At 36.4% G+C, this 18,120-nt stretch overlaps 1 protein-coding gene across 2 annotated transcripts in view; it reads left to right on the top strand.

Moving 5' to 3' along the window:
* The window catches only part of pik3cb (phosphatidylinositol-4,5-bisphosphate 3-kinase, catalytic subunit beta), a 96,970-nt gene that overhangs the window by 63,625 nt on the left and 15,225 nt on the right, over positions 1–18,120 (top strand). For both annotated transcript variants that reach the window (XM_005157466.6, XM_073924378.1), the window contains exons 6-17: positions 1,904–2,124; positions 2,220–2,402; positions 3,146–3,343; positions 8,637–8,735; positions 11,670–11,921; positions 12,078–12,174; positions 12,376–12,506; positions 14,718–14,768; positions 16,361–16,549; positions 16,625–16,746; positions 16,821–16,964; positions 17,086–17,185. In XM_005157466.6, the coding sequence (XP_005157523.1) occupies positions 1,904–2,124; positions 2,220–2,402; positions 3,146–3,343; positions 8,637–8,735; positions 11,670–11,921; positions 12,078–12,174; positions 12,376–12,506; positions 14,718–14,768; positions 16,361–16,549; positions 16,625–16,746; positions 16,821–16,964; positions 17,086–17,185 (1,787 nt within the window). The remainder of the gene's footprint in view (positions 1–1,903; positions 2,125–2,219; positions 2,403–3,145; positions 3,344–8,636; positions 8,736–11,669; positions 11,922–12,077; positions 12,175–12,375; positions 12,507–14,717; positions 14,769–16,360; positions 16,550–16,624; positions 16,747–16,820; positions 16,965–17,085; positions 17,186–18,120) is intronic.

The raw sequence follows: 18,120 nt of genomic DNA on the forward strand, positions 1-18,120 counted from the left end.
TCTAGTTGCTGGTGATTGTCCTGTCTCTACAGATTTGGTAAGTGACCGACCAGTGCTCTTTGTTTATTCAGTTCGTATTTTATTCGTATCAAACAAACTATTGCACCGAGTGTAAACAAGTTAGCACTAACAGTTACAACCAAATTATAACCTCGTGTTGGATTTTGTGACCGGAATAACACACGCGGCTTTCTGACGCTACCTGCCGTGTGCATCTAAGTTTCCGGGAAATGCTGAGTTTTTTTTCTCTCATTCGCCGTGCGGTATCAAACGTTGCATGAAAATACACGCTTAGAGCAGTTCCTTGAATCAAATATCACGTTTGTCGAGAGGGACATGAATGAATTCCCTGAATGAAAGAGCCAAACTGCAGTTAAAGTCCACCATTTAATAATTTGGCAAATAATTCAATTACAGATGTCCATGTAAACACAGTCACATTGTCCCCTGTGTGTGTGTGTTTTGACTCTGAAATTCAGCGCGCCCAAATAGACACTCCCACACCAAGCCTCTTTTCTTCCTCCGACACTCCCCTCTAAACAGAGCTGGACACGCCCACTTTTCTGAGTTTTTCCAAATTAGAGGTGTGAAAACACCCTGCTGAAACGAGGGGGTTTCATGGCCCTTTAAGGTAGCATTCAGAAAAAACAAAACAGTAACTTATGGAACATAACCCACTGCCAGCTAGCGTTTAAGAAGTGTTATTGCAGAGCTACACAAACAGAGTGCAGAAGTATAAATGCACGAGTACATGCAATGCATGTGTTGGATTTCACGGCAGTCACTTGACGCAGAAGTATAAACCAGCCTTAATTTATTCTTCTGCATCAAGCTCACGCTCACGAGTGTGGGCGGTGCTGAGAGCCACGAGCCCAATAGAGCGAGTGTTTACAAGTGTAAAGTCCCGTGAAGGAGCTCCAGATGAAAACTTTTGTTTGGTGTATACCTTATGATTAAAGTTGTTGGACGTCCACCGGCTCTGCCTCTGAATGAGCGAGGTTGATCTACTAAAAACTCAACACAAAGGAACATAAACCTACTGCCAGCTAGCGTTTCAGAAGATTTATTGCAGAGCAACACAAACAGCATGCAGAAATTTAAATGCACGACTACAATCGTGCAACGCAAGTATAAATCAGAATTGGCAGTTTATTCCACCTTGGCAATACCTTATTATTTCCATAATTTAATGCAGTACTCTTGTAAGAGTTGGTAGCAGTTGGTGTATAATTTCAATAACACTTTTGCTTGAACTAATCCTGTTTATATAAATATATATATATATATATATATATATATATATATATAATTTATATAATATATATATATTTATTTATTTATTTATTTATATGAAATTATTTTTTTCTACCAGAGCTGTTGCTATGATGTTGAAAATACAACTCTAGAGTTTAACAAAAGTCTTTACAAAAGATTTTAGTAATTTCAAACATTATATTGTATGAAAAAAAATATATGATGAAGTCTATAACTATTTAAATGAAAACCAATGAAAAATGAAAATGGTGTTTAAATGAAAAACACCAGTCCAGACAATCTATAACTTCAAACTATTAAAAATGTCACTAAAAGTCTAATTTCTCAAACATCACATTTTATAATGCAAGTCAAAAGCAAGATTAAATGGGAACTTTTAGTTTACAGATCATTTTTTACAGTAAAATTTGCGGAAAATTTGCTTTAATAATTAAAATATATATATATTTGTATTTTTTTCCCTCACAAATCCTGGATGAGTTTTGAAGAATGAATAAATCCTAGATAGGGTCAAATTATAAATAATCAAATGTAGCTAAATCCACATATTTAGAAGAACAGACCCCAGATTTGTAGTGGATGTTGTTTATGTTGCGAGACTGTTAAGTCACAGAACTTTATGGTGCAGGTCTTCATGAGTTGGATGCCCTGCAAGACCAGGAAGTAAAAGACTTTCGTTCCAAAATGAAAAGAATCAGCGAAGAGAAAATGCAGCAAATGCAAATGATGTCATGGGGGCAGTGGCTTCGCAGCTCTTATTCCCCACAGCTGGACACAAGCTCATTGGATAATTTGATTGAGAGGCATGAGGGCATAATTAAAATCACCATGCACTACGACCAGTCACAGGTAGATCTGTTTTTTATTCAGGATATGGCCTATTACATATGTTTCTAGCATGAAATTCAACATCAATTGTATTCTCTCTTTTTTTTTGTCTGTAGGACACAGCCAGCCTGAAAGTATCGTTGAATTGTACAGTATCTGAAGTAATGGATCATGCTCTCAAGAAATGGCAGACTACTCATGGGCCAGAGGAAGACATTGGTGCCCGTAGCAATTATGTGCTGCGTGTCAGTGATAGACTTGAGTTCCTGTTTGAAGATTATCCTCTTATACAGTACAAAGTAAGATAAAGTGCCAGAAATGGCTTTTAAAGGTCAAACTTAATTTTCCAAAGGTTGCTATTGTTAATATGGCTAAATGCAGTATAGCAAGTATCATTTTTTAAAGACAATGCACTGTTTAAAGATGCATTAAAAGCATTTATTATTTTCTCTCTTTATTTACTCATCATGCCATTTCAATGCTCTGACTTAACATAATATTCAGAAGACTTGAGATTATTATTTATATATTTTTAGGGCTGAATTAGTATTTGATTTGTGCAATTTTACTCGCATTTAAAATTCCAGATGCATAACATTTTAACACTAATCTTCACTCATATATTTATCATGCAAGTACTTACAGCGAAGTAGATGTACAGTAAAACCCTGGTTGGTTTTTCAAAAAAGCAATGAAAAGAATTCCTCTAGAAAATTGTGTCTAACTGGTAGGTCATGTTCAGACATCAAACACAAGATTTTTGTGTGCATAATAATTTTGTTTATTCGTGAGCCTAAAACCAGTCAGGTGAGTGATTAAGGACACGTTTTGTTGTGTTTGAATCGTAAGAGCTGGGTTGTTCCAAGAGATATAACTCAAGCCATTAATATTCAAATGTAGGTTTGGAACTTGCACTTAATTGGCATCATTTGTTTGCAGTATTTGTTTTGGTATTGTATAGCATAGGGATCAGAAGTGATATAAATATTTCTTATATGAAAACATTAAAACTACATGTGTGTCTGTCTCTGTGTGTGTGTAGTACATTAGGGCTTGTTTGTCGACCGGTGAAAACCCTCATCTAACAGTGGTTCACTTTGACATAGTGAAGAGCATGTTTGAGAAGGAAATCGCTACTGTTGGCTCAGTGCTTGCAAGGAAGACCTCAAACCCTCCGCTACCACTGCCCCCAAAGAAGAGACAAACAACTGTAAGGACATCGAGTATGTCTGCGTCTCAGGTAATCGACGTACTATTTTTTTATTTCTACCCCTAGCAGCACCAAATGACAATGCACATATATATATATATATATATATATATATATATATATATATATATATATATATATATATATATATATATATATATATATATATATATATATGTATGTGTGTGTGTGTGTGTGTGTGTGTGTGTGTATATATATATATATATATATATATATATATATATATATATGTATGTGTGTGTGTGTGTGTGTATATATATATATATATATATATATATATATATATATATATATATATATATATATGTGTGTGTATATATATACACACACACACACACACACACACACACACACACACACACACACACACACACACACACACACACACACACACACACACACACACACACACATTCTCACCTGCTATTGCTCAAACAAATAGGCAGTCCCACCCCAAACTTACATCATTTTTTGAGGCAGTGCTCAACCAGTCTGTCTTTGATTTTGTGCCAACAATTTTAAATTTTTTTAGCCAAAAACGACTGATTTTGTGGTGACTTTTCTTAAAATCTGAGGTAATATTACAGTATTTCTTGTGGGTTTTTACTGTGAAAATCTAAACAAAATTAAACATCTTAGTTCAATATTTAAATTTTTTTTTTTATTACAATAATGCGGCAACTAGAGGATTCACACAGCAGATAAGCAATTTCTATATGCAAATATTATGTTTATCAGTATAAAGCAATGCAGATGTTGTGGCAGAAATTTAACACTGTCCTGTCTGTCTGTTTATTACACGTTATGTTACCATGATCTCTGTTAATGATGAAAATTCAGCTCTGCAGTTTAACAAATTCACTCAATCCAACTAGGGCTGTGCGATCAATTGAAATCGAAGCGCGATCACGATTTGAAAAGTAGTGATTAGCTAATCGCAAGAAGCTGGGAAATGAAATAAATATATGTATTATTAAATTTCCTGCGGCCAGAACAAATGCGTGACCGATGTCTGTGTGTGATAGTTTTACGAGCCAATTGAGTAAGCACACTTTCGTTCTGTCCAATCAACCGAACTATGTGGAACATCCACAATAAAAAACAAACAAACAGACAAACGAGTGACATGATGGCATTTGCCGCTTTAGAAGCATTAATAGACCAATTAATATCAAAGAAAAACAGGACATCAATAATATGGGAATAATAATTATTTTATAACAAAAACAAGTCATTTGTAAGAGCTGTCGCAGAATTGTTGCCACATCACGAGGAAATATAACAACAAGCACCTAAAAAAGCAACACAGGTGGCTTTATGAGGAATGTCTTGCTAAAAAGTCAACTAAAAGTATTGCCAGTGACACTCAATTTAGAAATTAGCAACAGTAAAGTACAATTTCAGAGATGTTTCAGCATGCTTTAGTTATGTGTAGTCAGAATTATTAGCCCCTCTGAATTATTAGCCTCCAGTTTTCTCAATATTCTGTATCGTAGTATCATAGTATATATATATATATATATATATATATATATATATATATATATATATATATATATATATATATATATATATCGTCACCTTAGAATTATAAGGTTCTATCTGCGTTCTAAATGATTTTGAGATATTGAGCTTCAAAGTTTTTGCATTCTATATTGCAAACAACGTGTGTAACAGATCTCTTTCATACATTAACATGACAGAGACCCTAAGGGTTCTCCAAATGTAAATTATCAAAGTTCTCTTACATTTGCAAATTGGAGTAAATAAACCACGGTAAATTCAGATAGAACCTTCTCATTCTGAAAATACATTTTCCACTTGGAATTATAAGGTTCTATCTGGCAGATCATTCATTAAAGCATTATTTATCAAGAAATGCAATCAAAAAAATATATAATTTAGTGTTGTAACAATATGTTGATGCTTGAGAAAGTAAACATTTTGCTTTCTGTAACATTTATTTAATGTTTTAGGATGAATATTTTTTCTTGTTCAAATTAAGCATACAAGGCTGTAATAAATATTTCTTTCCAGTGCAGCTGTTAATTTTATCTAATTACAATAGTTAATTTTTATTAAATTTTATGCTTTATATGAATTATTAAATTATATTTATTGAATTATATGCCCTATGAATTAAATTAAGTATTTGCCCTTCAAGGCTTAATATTAAACTTATAGACTTTAAAAGAAACAGACAATGAACAAATGAGTTTAATAAACACTGAAAAGTGTTTCACTCACTATATATACACAAATAAATATATTTCCTGTTTAATATACAAATTTTTAAATATTCATTTCTTTTTCAACAATGTAAAATTGAGCAATTCATCTCATTGTTTGCGACGCAGTAGCGCAGTGGGTAGCATGATTGTCTCACAGCAAGAAGGTCGCTGGTTCAAGCCTTGGCTGGGTCAGTTGGCATTTCTGTGTGTAGTTTGCCTGTTCTCCCCGTGTTTGCGTGGGTTTCCTCTGGGTGCTCTGGTTTCTCCCACAAGTCCAAAGACATGCGGTACAGGTGAATTGGATAAGCTAAAATCGGCCATAGAGTATGTGTGTGATTGAGTGTGTATGGGTGTTTCCCAGTGTTGGGTTGCAGCTGGAAGGGCATCCGCTGTGTAAAACATATGCTGGATAAGTTGGCGGTTCAATCCACTGTGGCGACCCCAGATTAATAAAGGGACTAAGTCGAAAAGAAAATGAATGAATGAATCTCAGTGTAAAGAAATGCTTCTAAATCATCACATTTACACACATTTCAATTGTGTCTGGTGCGGCATTATTTAATTGACTCTGATTGTGTGTGATTTTTGTCTTTCTGGTCTTTCCCGCTGTCATTAGAGCGGTCCGGCGAAATGACAAAGAAAGTTGATCCTGATTGGTCCTCGTGCATGCATTAAAAATGCTGATTGGCTTACAGATAGAACCTTATAGAGCCAAGCTAGAGTTCAACTTTGTAGATGCACCTTTTTTGTTTTTTAAATCTTAAAATGTAAACAACTTATACAAAAACATCCCATAATGTAAATAAGTTGCCATTTAATAAGAATATGTCAAAAACTCAATTTTGACAAAAAGTTCAGATAGAACCTTATAATTCTAAGGTGACGATATATATATGTATATATATATATATATATATATATATATATATATATATATATATATATATATATATATATATATATATATAAATATACAGATAGCTGAAGCTTGACTACAAAATTAAATTGCACATCAAATCAAAATAGCAATATGTCAAAAAAATCACAATTACATATTTTGCCCACATCACACAGCCCTAAACAATATGTTGTATAAGAAATTAAATATAGAGAATTAAGTGAAAAACAACATAACTGTAGTTTGTGTATCATAGTTGACAACACAAACGGAGACAATCGTAAGCGAATTGGAAGACATTGCTTCTAACTATAAAAAATGTCAATCAAAGGCACAATCACCTCTTAGGAAGAATATCGCTAGTTTAAGCCCTGACTGGGTCAGTTGGCATTTCTGTGTGGAGTTTGGATGTTCACCTCGTGTTTGCGTGGGTTTCCTCTGGGTGCTCTGGTTTCCCCCACAAGTCCAAAGACATGTTCTGTAGGTGAATTGGGTAAGCTAAAAATTGGCCGCAGTGTATCTGTATAAATGAGTGTATATGGATGTTTCCCAGTGATGTGTTGCAGCTGGAAGGGCATCCGCTGCGTAAAACATATGCTGGATAAGTTGGTGGTTTAATTTCGCTGAGGTGACCCCAGATTAATAAAGGGACTAAGCCGTAAAGAAAATGAATGAATGAACTTCTCTGGAGAGACAGCTGCCTTTTTAGTCAGGGATAGTCAGGGAATTTGATGTTTGGCTTAGAGTGGGAAGCCTGGTTGTCTCATCTACATTGTAAAGGACACAATCTATGTTGTAAAAGTGCTATAGAAATAAAGATGAAATGAATTGTAAGATTCTCAGAGCTGGTTGATGTCTTTGTTTTTTCATTGCTTAGTGAAGAAACGGAACATTGTTGTATCTGTTGCTGCCTCAAAACTGTAGACTCATATAGTGGAATTTGTTCTTTCACTTCCTTTGCAAATTGATGACTTTTAACTTGGTAATATGTTAATGTCTCTCCTCTATTGGTTGAATGGGGAATTTGTATTTGATGTTGTTATGGTGAAGGCAAGATTTAATTTAGCTACCTCTGAATTCCAGTGACAATCAAAATGCTTCAAACTCTTCTCCAGGGTTGGATTAAGCGAGGCGACCCTCCGTGGATTTTGGTCATGGAATGTTGTGTTTCAATTATGTGCTGTTTTATTAATTTTGTGCTGCAAGTGCCGTAGAAATGTTTGTGAATGCAAAGTACTAGACTCTCAAAGGAAATCTCAAACTTGATATATTTTTACTGTGATAATATAATTATTTGCTGCCATGTGGATGAGTGTAATGAGTATGTATGTGTGTCTGACAGACATATAAAGTGAACTGTGATCATGTGTACTGGCCAGTGCACAGTAAAGGTCATTTGCTAACAGATTTAGATGTTTTGGGCCAATGAGTTTTAAAAATGTGTTCCAGGAAGTGAGTCAGGGAAGTATGTTAGAACTGATCATGTGATTTATTATGTCAGATTGCTGACCTCAGGGGAACTGCTGATGTTAAAATCATCTGCTAAAATAATGTATATATGTGAGCTTGTATGAGCATTTATTTCAATGTGTGTATGAGGTCAATGTATAGATATATTTACAGTATATACTTATTTAGGTCACACTTTATTTTGATGGTTCGTTTGTTGAATTTAAGGTACATTGCATCCACATGCCAACTAATTCTCATTAGATTATTAGTAGACTGTTTGAGTTAGGGTTGAGGTAAGTGTTACTCTAAGTTGACTTGTACCTGCAAAGTCAGTGAAATGTTTGTTTATCAGCAGTATCAACAGATATTAGGCAGACAGTCTACCAATACTCAAATGGACCATCAAAATAAAGCGTTACATTATTTATACTTACGCCTTTTCTAATGTTTACTTCATTGTGTTATTTTATTACATATAATTAATCTTAAACTTTGACACTTCAAATTTGAAACTTTAAAAACGCATTTGTTCAAACCATTGCAAAGGACTCTCAGATGTGATTTAACAGAATGTCCAATCCTCTTATTCGTAAAAGTGTCACATTTAAGTGTGTGTTGTTCATCACTCCCCATAAATAGTAACTGATGAAAATGTTTTTTTTTTTTTAATAATTGTGTTTGTTAATGTTAAACCTAACTGAACTCTCTTTTTGTCTTTCAGTTACCACAACAACTTCATACATGTGTTTGGAAGGTTCATTCTCTGTTTAGAATTAATCTTGTGAAAGCTAACAAGGTGAACGCTGAAGATGCTGCTAAGGTAAACAAGGACAACGCCTCTAAATTCTGAATGATCCTACATGCAATAATGATTATCTGCCTCCTGGTGGCCTAGAGAGAGTATTACATTAAAATAAAATATATACAGTTGACGTCAGAATTATTAACCCCCCCTTAATTGTTAGCCCCCTGTTTATTTCCCCCCCCAATTTCTGTTTAACGAAGAGAAGGTTTTTTTCAACACATTTCTAAACATAATACTTTTAATAACTGATTTATTTTATCTTGCCCGTGATGACAGTAGGGCGACGTAGTTTCCCCCACAGTCCAAAGACATGTGGTAAAGGTGAATTGGGTAGGCTATATTGTCCACAGTGTATGAGTGTGAATGAGTGTGTATGGATGTTTTCCAGAGATCGGTTGCCGCTGGAAGGGCATCTGCTGTAAAAAACATGTGCTGGATAAGTTGGCGGTTCATTCTGCTGTGGTGACCCCGGATTAATAAAAGGACTAAGCCAAAAAGAAAATGAATGAATGAATGAGGACAGTAATTAATATTTGACTAGATATTTTTACACTTCAATACAGCTTAGAGTGACATTTAAAGGCTTAACTTGTTTAATTAGGTTAACAAAGCAGGTTAGGGTAATTAGGCAAGTTATTGTATAATGATGGTTTGTTCTGTAGACCTTAAAAAATATATAGCTGAAAGGGGCTAATAATTTTGACCTTAAATGGTTTTTAAAAAATGAAAAACTGCTTTTATTCTAGTTAAAATAAAACAAGACTTTCTCCAGAAAAACAAATATTATTAGACATACTGTGAAAATGTCCTTGCTCTGTTAAACATAATCTGAGAAATGTTTAAAAAGGAAAAAAAAAAAAATTAAACGGGGGATAATAATTCTTCAACTGTATATATTTGTGTAAAGGAGCAGTATTCCAAAATCCAAAGTTATTGGAACTCACTCTCGTGGTATGTAATAAATATGTTTAAAAGATTTGCTGACTAATTTGTACAATCACATTTGCAAGTTTACATATCTGCTTTCACCCCACTGATGGTAAGATTTGAGGCGTGGGTCTTCATGTTTGTTTTTTTTTTTTTCCACCCCATAAAAAATAGTTTCTAAAATTCTTTCTCATGAAATACAGTCTGGAATGCTTTTCCAAATATACAAAACTACATAGGACAATAGTTGTATTACCAATGGGCTCTATGCACAGCGAGAGTTTTAAAGCCAACGATAAGCATCCAGTGAAAGCTTACTGTGACTATTTTCAATTTCAAAAGGTTGTTTTTACAGCATCGATGTTGTAATGTAATTACAATATATTCAGTTAAATAGACTTCAGTATCCATTTAGTTGCTTAAGCGTAAAACGAGATAAAAGACCGTTGCAACCACTAGCTCCATCAGGAGCAACATGCTAGCGCAGATATTCCATTGAAAATACTGGGGTAAAATAAACTGTCATATTTTAAAGACATAAACAGGGAGGGGGGAGTGGAATTTAAAGCAGTGCTTCTTGTGCGATCTGAGACCCACTTCATATCCTAAATCTAACAGGCTGTGAATACCTCTAATCTTAAACGTGACACATTTTGTAATGGAAAGACAGTTCACCAGAAGTCCTTGGGCTGCCTGGCTGAAAATTAAGTCAGTGTGCATATAGCCCATTGCGTGTGGAAAGTTTTTAGCATTTAGTAAGATGTCTATGTGATGCTTTGGTGTTATGTTGTTGATTACCACGGACAATAATTTCACTTGTTTCTCAATTCTTTGTAAATTAATAAACTGTTTTCATATTTTTAAATGGAGGTTTGACTGTCAAGCCTGCTCACTGTGGAATAAATTCATACAACTTTCACACTTTTTTTGGATAAGGATACTCTGTTCATTGTTCATTGTTGCACAAGACAGAGGGCATTTACATGAAATCACCATTAGCTGGAGTAACTTTTGATTTTTGCCAACAAGTGTTTACTTGTTACCCAGTGTTTAAACCACAGTCAAGACAATACAAACAAAACAGTAACAGTAATCAAACATTAGGGGCCTTATCATACACCCGGCGCAATAAGGCTCGAGACCTGTTTGCACTGAGCTGTTGCCATTTTCAGACCAACGCAACATTAATTTTCCTGTTTTCAGCCATGTTGTTCAACTAACAAATCCATTTGCACCACTTTTTGGACTCATGGGCGTTTCGGTCTAGAAAAGAGGTGTGTTAAGGCACAAAAACTATTTTAGATTTGTCCAACTGTCAGGTTTTCGACCATATGGGACATAGCATGTGTATTTGGATATAACTCTGTTTTTTTATACCACACTTCATTATTACTGTTCATTTATTCGTTTCCTGGAAATAAGAAGTGAATTTAGAAATAGTTTTGAAACAAATCTTTTCACTTGACAAACAAAATTATGTAGGCTAATGGATGTCTTCAGCGGAGCGTGTATAACACTGTTTCCTTATCCACGAATGAGAGAAAGTGAAAGTAAACGTAAAGGCAGATTGTAGGAAGCTCATTCTTTATCCTTGCACTGCAGATGGTCTGCTTAACTGTTTTCTTGCTAGTGATGCGTTCAGTTTTTACACTTACAAAGTCCGCCATGTAAAAAGCAAATGTGCCATGGCGCAACACAACTGACTCTTAAAGAGAATGGGAGATGAGACTCTAATTGTTTTATTCTCCAAACACACAAATAACTCATTAAGAGAATAAGCTCAACCCTGTTAGACCATGCGCCGTGGCGCAGAGCGTTTTTTTTTCTTCCTTAAAATAGCAAAAGTAGATTCGGACAAGCCCTTAATGCTTTTTCGCTCTGCGCTTTAGACTTAGATCGTTAAAATAGAGCACTCAGTGATGCTAAAAGCTGGTCAGACAAAGTTAACTTGTCATACATCTAGAAACACTTTAGCATTATTAATGTTCTCTTTTTTCTCTCCTTTTTTATTGTAATATGTAGATCCAGGTTCGAGCAGGACTTTTTCATGGTACAGAGTTGTTGTGCAAGACAGCTGTCAGCAATGAGAGCAGCAGTCGATCTGAACATGTGTGGAACAAAACACTGGAGTTTGACATTCCTGTTTGTGATCTGCCACGGATGGCCCGCCTCTGCTTTGCAATTTATGCTGTTATGGATAAAGTGAAAAAACAGAGATCCACAAAGAACACACACCTGAACAAATACCAGACTATCCGCAAGGCAGGGAAAGTAGTAAGTCTAACCCACACTAGCTTTATTTATAACACTAAATCATGTTATTATAGTAATTCCAATTATGTTTAGTTTTGTGCAAAATCCTCTATTCAGTCAATTATTCTAAGCACTGACACACACATACACACACACACGTGTGTTTTCATTTAATAGCACTACCCAATTGCATGGGTGAATACTATGGTATTTGACTACAGAGGGCAGCTGAAAACTGGTGACATTATCCTCCACTGTTGGTCATCATTTCCTGGTGAGAACACACACACACACATATTCTCAATTTACTGGGGTGTGATTGTGACTGTGCTTGTGTAAGCTGCTGGATCTATGTCTCATAGGGTGTGTGTCTGTGAAATTAGAAAAACACTGCGTATTTTGTGTAAGACTGAGAAATGATGCTTAGTAAAGGAAGGAAATGTGCTCAGGAAATGCCTTTTCCTGTATGTTGCAGATGAGCTGGAAGAGATGTTGAACCCTATCGGCACCATTCAGACCAATCCATACACAGAGAATGCCACAGAGCTACATATAAGCTTTCCAGAATACTCAACGCAACCAGTTGTTTTTCCTGCTTTTGACAAGGTATGGCTATTTACTGACATACGCAACGAAGCATATACACATGGTCATATGTTGATCATATGTTTCTGACTTGCGATTCACTTAGTCTTGCACAGTCAGAAAAGGACTGGCACTTTTGACTCTAAAGGAGGTCAGCAACCTGAGGCTCTTAAGTCGCATGCAACTTTTTATCCTCCCTGCTGTTGCTCTCAAACAACATGTAAAAATGTACACAGTATATATAACGTAGTAGTTACATAGTAAGAAGAAATGTTTCAAAAGAAAGCTCTAAAACTTTTTAAAAACATTTATTAAACAGGAAGCAATGGCAGTTCAGATTGTTATGGCTGTTAGGCTGTTAGATCACACCCTGGGGGCTGGCTGCAGGACAAGTCATAAACCCCACCTCCTCCGTGTTAAAGAGCCCTATTTTGCATTATAGGCCCCGTTTACACTAGTGCGTTTTAGTTTGAAAACGCATAAGTTTTGCTACGGTTACGCCATCCGTCCACACTACGCCGGAGTTCTCGAGCGCCGAAAACTGAGCTTTTTGAAAACGCTGGAAAGGCCGTTTTCATTCTAAAACGCTGCTGCTCCGTCTCAGTGTGGATGGGGAAAGACGGAGACATCTGAAAACGGAGGCGGGGGTGCAAACGTTCGCCTATCTGATTGGGGCTTTTCCTCAATATTAAGTAGCCCACACACAGTTCAGTCTCGCATCCTCTTCTTGTAAGTTAAGACTTCGCAAGTTTGATCAAGGCTGCAGTCTCCCCCTTCTCAGTTTGATATGGAAAACATACCGAGGACACGCGTAAATCTTCAAAGGGAACCGTGTACTTTATAACTTCATTCACATCACCTTGGCTACGTTGTTTCACTTTCTCAACAATAAAATGTAAACATGATTTAAGGAACTGCCTATTTTCTTTTTAATATTAGCAACTTAACAGACAGCAGAAATGTTGAGGCGTCGTGCTGCATATATGAGCGTCATCTTCACTGTGTGGATATTTATAACAAAACGGAGCCAATAACAACTGTTTCCTTTCAATTTCAGTAAAAATACGAAACACACCCTCTCTTTTGCTGAATATCAGTTTTAATAATCGATAATTATAAAAGTATAACATACAATAAGTTTATACATTGTAGGAAATAAAGGCAAGCGATCAGTCAATGTACCTGGATTAATCATTAACTTATCTTTGCGCTTAACCAAAACATGTTACCCGTGAACAAGTAACTTAATAGATTCCAATGACCAAAGTCAGGGAATTGGCCTATGTCGTTAGATAAAGACAACAACATGAATGAAATATCACGTTTAGCAAATATAGTGAGATTAGATCCAGCGAGAGATGCTTGAGGAGCAGTCCGACAAGCAGAGCTCTCATCTGGGTAGAAAAGCTGGTGCGCTTGCCCGAGAGTGTGTGTGTGGTCACGTGATGTGCGTTTTCAGCGTTTTGGTGTGGACGGAGAGATGTTCAGAAACGCTGGGTAAAACGCGAGTGTGGACGCGGATCGTTTTCATTCTACAACGCCGTTTTAAAACTAAAACGCACTAGTGTAAACGGGGCCATAAAGGGGTCATATTTTGCTTTAAGGGTCTCCAACAACAGGCTAACATGCATTCACTTTCGAGGCTTTATGGCATGCATTTATTTTTACCTAATTATCTCAGCGAATCCCATATGATTTGTTCAGCAATTCATTTGTTCCCAAACCCCTCCTTAGCGCGAAGCTAATCTGCGCTGATTGGACCGATGACAGCCTGTTGCAATTGGTCAACAACGTTCAGCGCAAGACGAGCGAAATGCCATATGCATATTGAAGCAGTCAAGTAGTCACTCCTGCTTTTCCTGTGAGTATAAAAACCTCAAAGGCAGGTGCTTGATCAAAAAATAAACACAGTACCAAAAGCTCAAAAGAAAATCGGCACACTGCTACTTTAGCTCTCAAAAGTTCTTTAATATCACTCACAACGTTTCGACCTACATGATCTTCATCAGGTAAAACAATACATGAGAATACTCAAGAAATAATGATGCAGCTCTACAAACTCAATTACACCTGAAATCAATCACCACAATCAGCCAACAAGCCAGTAAACAGGCACATTAATAGGCTTTTTTTTTACGTTTTAGATGGCCGTAAAGTAAATTTATTTATGCCCCAAAGTTGTGTTTGTTCCATCATGTTAATTGCTGTTCTGTAATAAATGTTTTTCATTAGATCCTGGAAAAAGCTGCAGAAATAGCTGGAGCCAGTGATTCCATGTCAATGGTAAATTATATTGAAACATTAACTTGATTTAAGAATATTAAATATTATAATGATATAATGACCCAGCTTCCCGTGGCCCTTAAGCCTAGTTCACACTACAGGATTTTAAACCTCAGCAGATCGCTGTGCCGTTCACACTACATGACTTGACTTTGTGTCTTTTAATCTCTGTGGTGTTCACACTACGCAACACTCTGTGAATGATCCACAAGAGGGGGGTCACACACTACATGATCTGACAACAACTCATTCCCCATCAGCTCATTCAAGCTACCAAACCACAGCCAATGAAATTTTGAGGGAGGAGTCGTCAGAAAAAGCTGAACACTATTGGCTGCTTGTGTGCTGATGACATTACTGACAGCGTTTCAAGCTTTGGAGAAAGCATTTAAAAACATCGTCAAATCAGCTGATTTATCAGCGGATTAATCACTCATCTGCAGGTTCCAGTGGATAGATACACAGAGTTTTTAATTTTTGTAATTTTATAACTCTTTGAAATAAAACTAACATATTTATAACACCCTGCCGTTTTCTAACTATCGGTGTATTTCTTTCTGACATTGTTATTTTTTTTTTATTACAAAACAGTAAAGAACTGAGCATTTCTGCCTTAAATTACCATATTGGTTAAAATGACTGCATGCATGTCTGATACTTTTCACTGTGACTTTAAATATGTGTGCATTTTCTTGCCTAGCAACTTCCTGCTAACATAAACAAAACTTTCTGATGGCACAAACATCAGTTTACTTCAGATATCTTTCAAAACAGCATATTCTATGCTGTGAAATAGCTCCTGTTTGAAAGTGAAAATGAAAGCCAAGACCTTTAAGTGTTTTAGTATCTTAACTACATATTTATAGGCTGTATTACCAAAAAAAAGATAATATTTTTATGGTAATGGTGTCATTAAATATGATGCCAGACATTCAAAGCTTAATTTTAATATCTCAATAATAGCTTTGAATGTAAATATGTTGTGACAATATGGCGTTTTATATGAGAATGGTCAGAATGAGCAGTATGGTAAGTCTAATAGTTACAGAAGTCTAGTTCCACTGTTAATATAGCCTACTCTCATGTCTGTGTTAACGCAGAATGAAGCGAGTGCACCGATGCCCATTCTGACCAATCACAGATGTTTCTGCTGAGCTCCTGAACACACAGGCATTCAGCTCATGCTGATATGCTCTCTCATTGGCTGCAGCTCGTCACTACATCTGACCACACGTGGGGTTGAGTCGGCCGACTGCTCTGGAGTATTTAGCATGCTGAATGTTGGATTTCCGTCTGCGAGGTGTCGGCGACGCGTCAGCGAGCCTCGTTGATGCGTTGTTCAGTAGTTCACACATAAAGAGCGTCGAGCGCCGAGCACCCGCAGATTTCTTCTTGATCACAGCCCGATCTGTCGGCGAGCTCGTTAACTTCCAAATCGGGCTCAAATCAGGTTTAAAATCCTTTAGTGTGAACCAGGCATTATTTGTAATGGTATGATTTATTTGGATCATCCATCTATTACTATAATCACTTTCATGTAATTACCATTATGTCTATTTGATGTCCTTATTAATGTATTGAAATAATTGTAGGGTCGTGGGGGTAAAAAGTTTTACATAGAGCTGAAGGAGATCATGGAGAGGGATCCTCTTTCTCAGCTGTGTGAGAATGAGAAGGATCTGATCTGGACACTTCGCTATGACTGCAGAGAAAATTTTCCTCAGTCTCTCCCTAAACTTCTACTCTCTGTCAAATGGAGCAAACATGAAGACATGGCTCAGGTATTATGAATAAACAGACTCATGCATATACATTCCACAACAGACATTTTCAAATGCCTCACTCTTGTACTGCAGCTACAAGCTTTGCTGCAGATTTGGCCTAAGCTGAGTCCTCGTGATGCTTTGGAACTTCTGGACTTCAACTATCCAGACCAGTATGTCAGAGAATTTGCAGTCAGCTGCCTCAAAGATATGAGGTGAGGAGCACATGCTGTCAAGCAACCTCATGAGAAATGCGGAAATCCTAAATGTTTGTTTTTGTGTGTGTTAGTGATGATGAGCTGTTGCAGTATCTGCTGCAGCTTGTGCAGGTGTTGCGCTATGAGCCATACTATGACTGCAGCCTCAGCCGTTTCCTCCTAGAACGTGCTCAGACCAGCCGTAAAATTGGTCATTTCCTCTTCTGGCATCTCAGGCAAGTATATATCTGAAGAAAGCCTGCATGTGTAACTATGTTCGGTTCAACCAGTATGTCATTATGTTTATGCAGAACTAATGTGTGCGCTAATTGTGTTTGTTTGTGTTATGCGATACAGGTCTGAAATGTACATGCCAGCTGTATCGGTTCATTTTGCTCTGATCTTGGAAGCCTACTGCAGAGGCTGCATCCCACACATTGAAGTTCTCAAAAAACAGGTGCCAAATGCCATGCCAACTTTTTCAATTATTATCGATTACTGTCAGAAGTAAAACTTTAGGATTTAAAGTAAAATCCAATGTCAAAAATGAAAGGATTTAATCTAATCATAGATGTAGGCAGAAGACGAGGGTCAGAATAAATGTGGGAAAGGGCAGTACTTTTAGTAAATAGATTTAAGCTTCATTGACCCAAATTCAGCATCGCTAGTTTTTTTGGTTGGTAATATAGTACATTTTCTTAATTGTTTGTTATATTTTAAAGTTGCAGCACATTTACAAGTAGAAATTGATTGATTGATTGATTGATTGATTGATTGATTGATTCAATTCTTTTGTTTTTCTTTTTTTTAATCACTTTTTTTACAATAATTGTTTTAAAGCAGCTTTACAAAAGGTGCACATTATTGCATTACAATCAAATTCAGAGAAGTTAAAGTTATTAGTTAACATAACTTTAGTACTTACTAATACCTTTAATTAACTAGTAACTAATAGCTTTTAACAGTTAAAGTTATTATTTATAAACTGGTTTAACCTGCAGTTTTATTGCATATAAGTGATGTACAGTATATGTGTACTCAGAAGACCCTAACATCCACCTAGCAACACCTTAGCAACCACATAGCAACCACTTATAACACCCTAGCAACCACCTAGCAACACCTTTGCAATGACCTAGATCACCTTAGCAATGGTCTAGCAACACTTTAGCAACAACCTAGTAACCAATCAGTACGCTTTAGCAACCGCCTAGCAACATCTTAGCGACCACCTAGAGCACCCTAATAACACCTTAGCAACCACTCAGAACACCCTAGCAACCGCCTAGCAACACCTTAGCAATCAAGAGCACCCTAACAACACCTTAGCAACCGTTCATAACACACGAGCAACCGCCTAGCAATGCCTTAGCAACCGCTCAGTGGTTGACC

The sequence above is a fragment of the Danio rerio genome, chromosome 15 (genome assembly GCF_049306965.1).
Source record: "Danio rerio strain Tuebingen ecotype United States chromosome 15, GRCz12tu, whole genome shotgun sequence".
Classification (NCBI taxonomy): Eukaryota; Metazoa; Chordata; class Actinopteri; order Cypriniformes; family Danionidae; genus Danio; species Danio rerio.